This window comes from Geotrypetes seraphini, chromosome 2, assembly GCF_902459505.1.
Source record: "Geotrypetes seraphini chromosome 2, aGeoSer1.1, whole genome shotgun sequence".
In the NCBI taxonomy this organism is placed as follows: domain Eukaryota; kingdom Metazoa; phylum Chordata; class Amphibia; order Gymnophiona; family Dermophiidae; genus Geotrypetes; species Geotrypetes seraphini.
In genome coordinates, this window is record NC_047085.1 from 526629718 (window position 1) to 526642278 (window position 12561).

General features: G+C 44.2%; 2 protein-coding genes across 5 annotated transcripts in view; one reads left to right on the forward strand and one right to left on the reverse strand.

Moving 5' to 3' along the window:
- LOC117354768 (zinc finger protein OZF-like) overlaps nt 1-12561 on the forward strand; it is a 265018-nt gene that overhangs the window by 155976 nt on the left and 96481 nt on the right. Inside the window, exon 1 of one of the 2 annotated variants that reach the window (XM_033932728.1) lies at nt 12116-12162. The exons of the other annotated variant lie outside the window; for it this stretch is intronic. The gene's annotated coding sequence lies outside the window, so the exon portion shown is untranslated. Of the gene's footprint in view, nt 1-12115; nt 12163-12561 lie in introns of those variants that run through there. 2 annotated transcript variants of the gene reach the window in all.
- The window catches only part of LOC117354760 (zinc finger protein 436-like), a 44218-nt gene that overhangs the window by 30983 nt on the left and 674 nt on the right, over nt 1-12561 (reverse strand). Inside the window, exons 2-4 of one of the 3 annotated variants that reach the window (XM_033932700.1) lie at nt 10937-11063; nt 10541-10621; nt 2437-4734 (exon numbers count right to left, since the gene is read on the reverse strand). In XM_033932700.1, coding sequence (XP_033788591.1) covers nt 3044-4734; nt 10541-10621; nt 10937-11063 — 1899 coding nt within the window. In that variant the 3' untranslated portion in view covers nt 2437-3043. Of the gene's footprint in view, nt 1-2232; nt 4735-10540; nt 10622-10936; nt 11064-12561 lie in introns of those variants that run through there. The other 2 variants (XM_033932701.1, XM_033932702.1) reach the window with 2 other exon arrangements.

Genomic DNA, 12561 nt, shown 5'->3' on the forward strand with positions numbered 1-12561 from the left:
TCTTTCTTTCAGATTTTTGGGGAGTGGGAGGGAGTCAGTGACAACCAGTGACAGCCCTTTCGGTGGTTGGTCCATATTTGTGGAACACTTTGCCAAGGTGTTTCAGATTATGCAGAGAGAAAACGCTTTTATTTGCTCTGTATAACATGATATTTTACGGTTTATTAAGGGTGAACAGTTTTATTAGCATTTGCTGGTTTTAACTATTATCCATGGAAGAATAGGATGGAATGCATATACTATATGGGAATGTGAATAAGGTGTATATGTTGTAAGATGTTCGAGTATGCCCTGAATATGTATGTTTCCTATTGTAAGCTGCTTAGGTGTTAAGCCGGGAAGAAATTTTTTAAAATAAATAAATAATATAAACCAGGGAAATGTGTGTGTGGGGGGGGGGGAGGGATGGATCATAACATAATCCCTCCAGTGGTCATCTGACCAATTTGGGTACTTTTTTTAGCACTTAGATGCTTTGAAATATGGTCTAGGTCAGAACATCTAAGTTCCATTCAGGACGTCTTAAGAACATAAGACTTGCCACTGCGGAGTCAGACCAGTGGTCCATCATACCCAGCAGCCCTTAGGTCAAAGACCAGTGCTCTAAATGAGTCCAGCCTTACCTGCGTACGTTCTGGTTCAGCAGGAACTTGTCTAACTTTGTCTTGAATCCCTGGAGGGTGTTTTCCCCTATAAGAGCGTTCCAAATTTCTACCACTCTGCGTGAAAAAGAACTTCCTTACGTTTGTACGGAATCTTTCCCCTTTTAACTTCAGAGAGTGCCCTCTCGTTCTCTCTACCTTGGAGTTCTATTTAATTTCATTGCCTCCTGGTTTTCTTTCTTTATTCTTATTTTTGCTGGATATGATACATAAATATATTAGCCTAGAATGTGAGCCCATTTGGGAAGTTTTTAAAAGTGCCTTAAGATAATGTAATTTATGAAAATCGTAATCCGCTTAGGTCTTAATGTTAAAAATAAATAAATAATCCGTTTATAATTAAGAGAAACCCACTGATGGGAGAGTATATGAAATCTGTGAAAGATAAGTTTCCATACAAATGAGCTTGACGGATCTTTGGTAAATTGTTGCTTTGGCCCTCTCCAACATGTCCTTTTCTCTGGTGTCTTTTCTGGCTGCAAATATCACAAATTTTACCTATCAAATCCGCCATCTGCTATGCAGCGTAAGTTTTCATTCTCTTCGTCTTCCAGAGTTACTCTCGACTGATCAAGACATCGTAATAATTGCTGAATGGAAAGTTACCAGACTCTTCTTTGTTAACTTATAAATAGGAATACTTGACTGCCGGAAAATCACATACAACAAATACGTTTCAAAGAATATGGAATCCTTTCTCAAAATTTTGTACCACATCATCATTTTCCAAAGATTTTATTGTTTGTGAACCTCCCGTACTATCGATTTATTTGTACATTTACACCCCTTTATACAAAACCACCTACGAGCGTCACAGCCACGGCCGACGCTAAAAACCGCACTAGTTTTGTAAAAGGGGGAGTTAGTTGTCTAATTGTATTCTTATTCTGTTCTGTTATCCTGTTGTACTATTATTAAATGAATGATTTTACTTCTGTAACATTTATAAAAATTTTTGAAAAAACTATTAGAACTAAAAAAAAAAACACCTGCAGGCTACTAAAATCCTTTGAAAATTACCCCCTAAATCAAATGTTTGCATGAAAGCTTCGTGTTTCCAAATGTTCTATAAAACCCCCAAAATGACTGCATTTATATAGAAAAAACCAACAACTAAACAACCCACCCTTTAAATGTAAGTAAACCTGCCTTGTGCTTCTGGAAATGGAAGTAAATCAACAAGGTCATGAGATATATTCTAGAAACTTCTCACCAAACATGATCTGTCTATGAAGGAGTGGCATTCCCACTGAACACAGGACACATGTCACAGCTGGGGACTCATCTAAGGGTAAATGTAAATCTCAATCGAGCCGCCAAATGGATTTTAAGTGACTTACTCAGAGTCACAAGGAGATGTGGTGGGAATTGAGCTCATGACCTCAGGTTGCTAAGTCAGATGCTCTAACCACTCCCCGGAAAGGCAGAGAATACATTTCTAGATGAGCTGCATGGTGGTGCCACCAACTCAGCTGGTTGATGGCTGCCCCCCATCCCCACACACACTTCTCCACCACCACCACTACTGGAGTCTACTGTACACTGGGAATCCTGACGCTATCACACATACCATGAAATACATCTGGAACGTCCTCCAGCTCCAACTCATTCCAGGACAAGGAACTCAGGCGGAATATGTGTTTCTCGGTGGTGGTGCTGAGGAGAAGCTTTTGCACCATGGTATGTCTGCCTACTAGTCTGACATGCAACCATGGCACCTCTTGCTTATCTTTCCAAAAAAGACTGAAAGGAAAAAGCAACCAATACAGCTCAGTCAGCTGCCAGTGGGTACTTTATTATCACAAGAATAATCAAATTTAAAACAGCAATGATCGAACCACTGGGAAGAGGGGAAAAGGTCCTCATTTCAGGGATTTTCTCGCTCTACCTAGGGAACCTAAAATCTTTGCAGGGGGAATCCCTTTTCTGCCACATATTGTGAGTCCTTCCCCTAGATTTCAGACTAAGCGATGATATGGAAGACGACATCACCCCATCCTTCTTGCTGCCACTAACTTTTTAGTGGCTTCTCGTCTCTGTAGGTCATTATTGTGTTCGTCACACGCATGCTGTTGTCCTGAAGGCTTACAGGTGTTCAGGACACCTCTGCCTCACCTCCATGATCTACGCACAAAAACCACATCTCTACCAGATCCCTGCGTTAAATCCTCAGTCTTTGCTCTATGGTCACGCTCATTTCTTTATTCTTTGCAGCATTCTTTGCTCATTTGTTCCTGTGATTCTCTGTCAAGAGGCTTCTCTTCCTGTTTAAAACAATCCCTGTTTTGAGTAGCTACTGGTCGTTCACTTCTTCGCAGAGACCTTCTCGTTCTCTACATAGAACCTGTTAGGAACCCATCTGCTCATCAAACCTTGTAGGCTCACACAACAATCCAGCGGGTGCAACCATTATCTTTACCTGCCATTATTAGTCTCTCATTCCTGGGCACCGACATCTCTTCCTGTAACCCTTCCAGTGTGAATTGAGGCATTAGAAGAGGCTGTGGACGGCTGTACGTATGATCCTTCCTAATGGGTTTCATTACCTGCCCATTTGGGTCCTTGCGTCTCCTTCTCCGTTTCTTTCGACCATCTGCTGGATCTATATCTCCAGAGAGATCAGACATTGGTTTCAGGCTTTCATGGATCCTCTGGTGCCGGACAAGGTTATAGGTCTTCAGGAAGCCACCTCCACATACTGTACAAAAGTATGGCCCGTCCCCAGTGTGGATTTTCATGTGCCTGTCCAGATTTGGCTTCTGGATGAAGGTCTGCCCACATATCCCACATTTAAATGGTCTCTCCCCAGAGTGGATTAGCATGTGCTTCATAAGGGAGTTCCTACAGTAAAAGGTTTTCCCACATTCACTACATATAATTCGTTTCTTTCCACTATGGCCAAGCTTTTTTCCACTATAACTCTTTCCACATTCAGTACACAAAAATGTTTTTTCTTCCACATGGGCCCACTCGTGGGTTCCATGATTCACTTTATAAATACAGGGCTTTCCACATTCTGGGCACTCAAACACTTTCTCACTGGTGTGAATTTTCTGATGCTGTCGAAGTTCCTTATTCACGTGGAAGCTTTTGCCACATTCGTCACAAAAAAACGGTTTCTCTCCCTGGTGCATCCTGTCATGAATGATGAGATCAGCTTTCCGGTTGAAGCTTTTCTCACATTCAGCACAGGAGAAGGGTCTCTCTCCGGTGTGAAGCCGATAGTGTGTCTGATAATTCCCCTTATGAGTGAACTTCAAGCCACAGTAACTACAGGAAAACAGTTTTTCCCCTGTGTGTATTCTCTGGTGTCCAACCAAATGCTGCTTGTGATAGAATTTTTTCTCACATTCAGTACAAGAGTATGGCCTCTCCCCTGTGTGGATCCTTTGATGCTCGCACAATTGGCGCTTGTGAGAGAACTTTTTCCCACATTCAGCACAAGCATGTGGTCTTTCTTGGGGCTCCCCCATATGGAATCTTTGGTGGCTGAGCAAGTGCCGCTTGAAACTGAACCTTTTCCCACATTCTGTACAGGAGTATGGCCTCTCACCCGTGTGGATCCTCTGATGCTCGGCCAATAGGTGCTTGTAAAAGAACTTTTTCCAACATTCAGTACAAGCATATGGTTTTTCTTGGGGCACCCCTGTGTGGCGTCTTAGGTGGTCAACTAAGTGCCGCTTGTAAATGAACCTCTTCCCACATTCAGTACAGGAGTATGGTCTCTCCCCAGTGTGTATCTTCTGGTGATTCATCAGATGACATTTTTTGGTGAAGCCTTTGCCACACTCGGTGCACAGGAAGGGTCTTAAGTTCAAATGCACTTTTTGGTGCTGCTTCAGCACATAATTCTTGCTGAATGTTTTCTCACACACAGGGCACTTGAATTCCTGGAGTTCCCTAGGCTTTTTCTGGCACTTTCTGTTCACTTCTTTATTAGAGATCTGTCCTGGATTTCTGAGATCTATGCAGGAATGCTGCAGAGGATCCACGTTGCTTTTTCCGCTTGTATTCCAGCATTGTTGCTCCTCAGAAAGCTTCTCTTCTCCTATCCCAGGTCCGACTATGTTCCCTGTAAAACAAGAGAAAGATCAATTAGATACAGTTAGGTGGGGAGCAGGCAACGTTGGATCATGAGACAGGATGGTTTTAGAAATCCTTCAAGAATTGCCAGTAATGCAGATTCAGACCCACTAAATCTAATCCCTTTAGGATGATGAAGAACATTTTACTCAGATATATTGCAATGAATGGGTGTGCAGAAACCAAATCATTTTCAACGAAAAGGAGCTTTTGGAGCAAGATGTCCAAGGTGGCAGATTCATGGAGAATTTCTCAGGGATGATGGAGGCAAAAACAGTGAGTAAATGCAGTGAGCACCAGAAAAAGCTGAAATGAGGGCGAGATCAGGTGTCTCCTGACTTGTTCTGGATTTAGGAAGGCCTCCAGCCTCTCTTCTGAAGAACTGAAAGTTAAGCTTAAGTTTCTCTGTTTCTATCGGGCTGCAAAGCCAGTGGCGCAAAAACTTTTCCAGCCTCCCACATCCTGATCCCTATGCAACTCCATAAAGTTATGATGTTTTCTATAATGTACTTCTGATTCTACCTTGTTTTGGGCAGTTATTGGAAACGCGATTAACAAACTGGGATGGAGGATATAGGAAACTGCTGCTCTTACACAAGCACACTCCCTCACAGGGTCACCTTAAGAGGCCTTGCTCTAGAGTGCTCAGCAGATAGGGCATGGTTCAGCCCCAGAACAGAGGCAAGCTAGGTAATGCCCAGGGGGAAGAGAAGGAGCCTCCAGGACTGATTGTAAGGACCCAATGAGAAGTATGCAGCTGGTTTCCAGCAAGACATGAAGCTAAGCTTGAGTCTTGCAAGAAAGAGGATTGCCAGGGATCTAAAGATAAGTTTGGCAAAGTAGGCCTAGAGAAAGTCTAGGCCATATTCTAAGTGGACTGGATTAGAAACTGGTTGCTGGACAGAGACACCAGAGGGTGGAATTCACTCAGAGAAAGGAAAGGTGAGTAGTGGAGTCCCTCAAGGATCGGTGCTGGGACCGATACTGTTCAATATGTTTGTGAACAACATTGCTGAAGGGTTAGAAGGAAAGGTTTGCCTCTTTGCAGAAGATGCCAAGATTTGTAACATAGTAGACACTAAGGAGGGAGTGGAAAACATGAGAAAGGATCAACAAAAGTTAGAGGAATGGTCTGATATCTGGCAACTAAAATTCAATGCAAAGAAGTGCAAAGTAATGCATTTCGGGATTAGAAATCGGAAGGAGTCGTATATGCTGGGAGGGCAGAGGCTGATATGCACGGATGGAGAGAGGGACCTTGGGGTGATAGTGTCTGAAGATCTAAAGGCGAAGAAACAGTGTGAGAAGGTGATGGCTGTTGCCAGAAGGATACTAGGTTGTATAGAGAGAGGCGTGACCAGTAGAAGAAAGAAGGTGTTGATGCCCCTGTACAGGTCGATGGTGAGGCCCCGCTTGGAGTATTGTGTTCAGTTTTGGAGACCGTATCTGGCAAAGGACATAAGAAGAGTTGAAGCAGTCCAGAGGAGAGTAACAAAAATGGTAGGAGGTTTGCGCCAAAAGACGTATGAGGAGAGACTGGAAGCCCTAGAGGAAAGGAGATGTTCAAATACTTGAAAGGTATTAACTTAGAACAAAATCTTCTCCAGAGATAGGAAAATGGTAAAACCAGAAGGCATAATCTGAGGTTGAGGGGTGGTAGACTCAAGAGTAATGTTAGGAAATTCTTCTTAAAACTAATCTTAAAACTTTCCTATTCAAGGATGCCTTTAATAAATCCTAATCTATTATATCCACTTACTTACTCATCCTTTTCACAAAAGATCTCTTTCATTTCTGCGCATATCATTTATACCTTGCACCCCTGTCCTTCATGTTCTATCCCTTCCCTCTATTTCATTTCCTCTAATATTATGTAACTTTTTCCTTCCTTCCCAAATTTTCCTCACGGTCATGTTTGTCAGTATATGTCTAATATGTTTTCGTTAATTTTTCCAACACACCAATAACTAGTTCTTACTCTCCTATTTTAAATTCTTTTTTTTAAATTGTTAACCGGTCAGATATTTGTTTTATGATCGGGATATCAAAAATCAATAAACTTGAAACTTCTTTACGGAGAGGGTGGTCGATGCCTGGAATGCGATCCCAAGGGAGGTGGTGGAGAGGAAAACGATGACAGAGTTCAAAAAAGCATGAGATGAACACAGAGGATCTAGAATCAGAAATTAATGGTATATATTGAAGAACTAAGGCCAGAACTGGACAGACTCGCACGGTCTGTGTCCCGTATATGGACATTCAGTTGAGGATGGGCTAGGATGGTTTAGATAAGCTGGAGTGAGCTTTGATGGAGACTCCAGTAGATAGAACCTAAGCACATAGAAACATAGAAAATGACGGCAGAAAAGGGCTCCAGCCCATCAAGTCTGCCCACTCTGCTTACCCACCCCCTGTCTATGCCCTAATGACCCAATTTCCTTATCTTGACCCTCGTAGGGATCCCACTGGGTATCCCATTTATTCTTAAAGTCTGGCACGCTGTCTGCCTTGATCACCTGCACTAGAAGCTTGTTCCAATGATCAACCACTCTCTCTGTGAAGAAATACTTTCTGGTGTCGCCATGAAATTTTCCGCCCCTGAGTTTGAGCGGGTGCCCTCTTGTGGCTGAGGGTCCCTTGAGAAAGAAAATATCATCTTTCACTTAGACACGTCCCGTGAGGTACTTAAATGTTTCGATCATGTCTCCCCTCTCCCTACGTTCCTCGAGAGTGTAGAGCTGCAATTTGTTCAGTCTCTCTTTGTACGAGAGACCCTTGAGCCCCAAGATCATCCTGGTGGCCGTCCGCTGAACCGATTCAATTCTATGCACATCTTTACTGTAATGTGGCCTCCAGAATTGCACACAGTACTCCAGATGAGGTCTCACCATGGCCCTGTACAATGGCATTATGACTTCAGGCTTTCGGCTGACGAAACTTCTATTGATACAACCCAATATTTGCCTTGCCTTAGATGAAGCCTTCTCCACTTGATTGGCAGTTTTCATGTCTGCACTGATGATTACTCCTAAAGCTCGTTCTGCTGAAGTCCTAGTTAAAGTTTCTCCGTTCAAGAAGTACGTCCTGCATGGATTTCCGCTTCCGAGGTGCATGACCTTACATTTCTTAGCATTGAAGCCTAGCTGCCAGGTTGAGGACCAACTTTCCAATGTAAGCAGGTCCTGCGCCATATAATTCTGTAAACTGCATTCACTTACTATATTACATAGTTTGGCATCATCGGCGAATAGTGTTATTTTACCTTGAAGTCCTTGAGTCAGATCCCCTATGAATATGTTGAAAAGGAGTGGACCCAGGACCGAGCCCTGCGGCACTCCACTGGTCACCTCCGATGTTTTAGAGAGGGTACCATTAACCACCACCCTCTGAAGTCTGCCACTCAGCCAATCATTGACCCATGCAGTTAGTGTCTCTCCTAACCCCATCGATTCCATTCTGCTTAACAGCCTGTGGTGTGGGACACTGTCAAAAGCTTTACTGAAGTCCAGTACACGACATCCAAAGACTCTCCCAAGTCCAACTTTCTTGTTACCCAGTCAAAGAAGCTGATGAGATTGGATTGGCAGGACCTACCCTTGGTGAATCCATGCTGACTGGGATCCCGAAGATTCCCTTCATTCAAGATCGTGTCCAATTTGCTTTTAATTAGTGTTTCCATGAGTTTGCACACTATTGATGTGAGACTCACCGGTCTATAATTCGCAGCCTCTGCCCTGCAACCCTTTTTATGCAGAGGAACGACATTAGCTAATTTCCAGTCCAGGGGAACTTTCCCCTTACTTAGGGAGAGATTGAATAGCTCAGCCAACGGTTTCGCCAGGACATCGCTCAATTCTCTGAGCACTCTTGGGTGCAAATTGTCTGGTCCCATGGCTTTGTTCACCTTGAGTCTTGCCAGTTCACTGTAAACTTCACCTGGTGTGAACTCAAAATTCTGAAACGGGTCTTCTGTGCTTTGTGTGGTCCTGCAGAGTTTTGGGTTTCTGGCCCAGAAATATCTAAGAAAATGAACAATTTAAAATGATATCATTAATTTATAGAGTTGGGCATACTGGATGGATCATTTGGGTTTTTATCTGTCGTCATTTACTATGTTACTATGTATTCTCATTTAGGGAGCTAGTAGGAGACCAAAACCTCTACTCCCCTCAAGAACTGGAAAGCCCTGTGAGGAAGACAAACTGTCTTTATATTTTCACTTTTTACTAGAGAAATAAATCTTTGTGTTTGTTTCAGGACTGTTGACTGACCTCGTGTTTATTTATTTATTTCGATTTTTATCCCATCCTCCCGGTAACTCAGAACGGCTTACAAGCAAACATTCACAATGGTGTATATTTGGACAGTACAGCGATTATACAGTAGTTCAAGTATGAGGATTATACAGCAATTTAAGTACAAGTTAAGAATGGACTATACAGTAATTTAAGTAGAGGTTCAGGAAGGAGGAGGAAGGGGGGGGGTTTAAGGGGTAGATCACAGTTGTAATTTTAGTTGAAGAGGACCGCTTTCCAGGTCATCAATGAATTCTGTAATTGATTTGTGGGGGGAAGTTGGTTCCAGAGTTGAGGGATGAAGTGGCTGTAGGAGCGTTTGCGGGCGGTTTCTGACAGGAGGGACTTTCCTGGGGGGATGCATAGGTGTTTCTCCATTTCTGCATGGAGGGGGTGGGTGGGGGTGTACAGGGTTAGCTTGGATACTATGTAGGCAGGGGTGGTGATGTAAATTCTTTTATGCGCTATTACCAGGGCCTTGAATGCGCAGCGTTGGTTAATTGGGAGCCAGTGCTATTCGCTGAGGGCTGGGGAGATAGGATCGTGGTAGTTGAGGCTGTGTAGGAGGTGGATTGCTGCATTTTGTACCCGCTGGAGGCGCTTGAGATCTTTTTTGGCTACTCCATTAAATAGGGAGTTGCAGTAATCCATCCTGGAGAGGACATAGGCGTAGAGGAGTTGGGCTATGTCAGGTGTGGAGATGTAGGGTTTGATCCTTCTCAGTTGGTGGAGGTAGTAGAAGGAGGTAGAGACTACTTGAGATATGTGGGTGGACAGGGACAGGTGGCCGTCTAGCGTTACTCCTAGGTTGTGTACTTGATCTGCTGCAGTTAGTAAGGTGAAGTCCCATGATAATGTTGGGCGTTTGTTTTCTTATCCATAAAAGTTTGGTCTTGGAGGCGTTCAGCTGTAGTTTGTTTTTGGTCATCTAGGTTTTCATTTCGGAGAGGCAGTGTTGGAGGTTGGCGATTTGGGATGATCGGTTTTCGCCTAGTGGGAGGAGCAGCTGGATGTCATCAGCGTAGGAGTGGATTTTAATGTTGTATTTCTGGGCCATATCAATGATGGGTCTGATGTAGAGGTTAAATGGGAGGGCGCCTTGGGGAACGCTGTATTTGATAGGCTCAGGCCTCACAGACATTATACATAAGGACCAATGCACTAGAAGAGGGGTAGGAAATTCCGGTCCTCGAGAGCCGGAGCCAGGTCAGGTTTTCAGGATATCCACAAGAAATATGTACGAGATAGATTTGCAAGCACTGCTTCCTTGAGAAGCAAATCCATCTGATGCATATTTCTTGTGGATATCTTGAAAACCTAACCTGGCTCAGGAATCGCCTACCCCTGCACTAGAAGAAAGGGTTAATTGAGAAGGGGCCGGTGGTTTTCCACACTCACCAACTTCTAAACAGAAGACATTTTGCCACCCCAGAGAAAACCCCTCCATGTCAGCCCATTAATGGTTCTGAACACTTATACAGTGCTTGCGACTGGACCCACCTGTTGAGGGGCTCAGTGGAGTCTTTCTTTGTCTCTTCACAAACAACTCCTGATTCTGCTCCAGCTGGGCCACCAGTGAACCTGTTCCGGGGGAGGAGGGGAGGGGAAAAAAACATGATGTATGTTATATAACAGGAAACAATCTATACATGTATGTAAATTGCTACCAGACGCACCCTCTCCAGCACTTCCTACTTATGTACTGGTGACATGGAAGAGGGAACTAGAAGGGTTGAGGGCAGGCTGATACTTCATCCCCTTAAAGATGGGTGAATTCAGCAGATGCAGTTCAAGGATGTAGATCTCTAGCACTGGAGGGTTCCAAGGATGGACACAGAGCCTGTAACGTCTAGGATTAGTTTCGGTAAAGGGACAGTAATGTTTAAAAATCCTTACTGAGAGATGTCAACAGCTCCAAATTCTCCTTCATCACCTCCCTGTAAAGATCCTTCTGCCCTTCGTTTAAATACTGCCACTCTTCTAGGGAGAAAGAGACAGCGACGTCCTCAAATGTCACCCACGTCTGAAACACAAACCAAAAACACTTTACTCACTGCACATCTGCTAAGCCTGACTACTAGGACCTTGTGTGGTATTTTAGATGTCTCTTCCATACTGAGCGATGCAGTGCTCAATGCTGGAGCCTCATGCTACACATATCACAGGCTGTAGTTTCAGAGATTGGGAACGTAGAGAATGACAAGGGGTCAGAATTTGTCCCTGTCCTCCAGATAACCGAAGGAAACCATCCCGTGTCATTCTTTATTGTGTATCTCAACCTCAGTCCTTCTACACCAATGCAAGGCTTGAGGGTCAGTGGCTTTGCCCATTCATACTCTGATTCTTGCTTCTCTCCTTAAAGTAGGGAAGTGATTTCTTGCGGTTAACCGCGGGATTAGGACAAATTCTGTCCTCTTGTCATTCTCTTATTGGGATCAGAAGGGTTAAATTCTACAGAACTATTTGCTGGGCTTAAATATCACAATGTAAAAAAATAAATGTTTTCTGGGGTCCGGATGCTGAGTCCACTCTGCCACAGACCCTGCTCCATCTCCAGTCTTTGTCCTCCTTGGCCCTTCCCACCACCTTTTTAGACCTATTCCAAGCATGAATTCTCTCAGTTTTGGTTATGAAGGTCAAGCAAGACTACTACATCCAACTAACTAACTCCTTTTCTTCCAACCCCCGTCATCTCTTTGCCATGCTTGACTCCCTCCTCTGGCCCCCTCCTTCTCTCTCTCCCCAGACTATGGCTGATTACTTCCATGGCAAGGTCCACAAGATCGCCCTTGAAAGTCCCCTACCCACCATCCACTCTCCTGACCTCCAAACTCTCACCATCCTTCTTCCGTCACCCAAACAACTCACGAAGCTCCCCTTGCCTGGTCCCAATCTCTCGACCCTCCATCAACTGCTACTGACTGCTTCCTTCTCTGAAATCACAGAGGAAGAAACCACACAGTAATAAACATGAAAGATTGCAGAAAGAGGAAGACAGGCAAGAGAGGTTGGCCATCATGTAGTCAAGAGGGGCCTTAGGCACCTCCCCGGCGCATCCCAGGATACACCAGGAAAGGGAAGGCCTGCCATTTTATAAGAGGCGGATCTGCTAGCCGGAGCAGGTAGGCGTCCCTCTGGCCGGACTTCCTGAATAAGATAAGGAGGGTGTCGTTGGGGGCACGGGGGAAGGGGAGTTAGGTGACGGAGGGTGAGAGTGGGATCTCTCCCACTACCAAGAGGTGTCGGGAGGTTGTCTAACGCAGCAGGAGAGTGGGCACCTGCTGGTATTTGATTTGGGGGGTTTTGTTTGTTTTTTTATGCGGGTGGATTGCTACCATCAGCGACTCATTTCAAGTAAATTTAGCAAACTTACGCTCCGCGAACCTCATTTGCTTGCGCTGTTTTTGGAGAATGACCCGCTTTTAAAAAAATCATTACAAGAACAATTTCAACAGCAGCCCATCAGTTTTTACCGTGAAGCTTTGAGAATAGTCCCCTCTGTGAATATCCTTAAAAGGGAG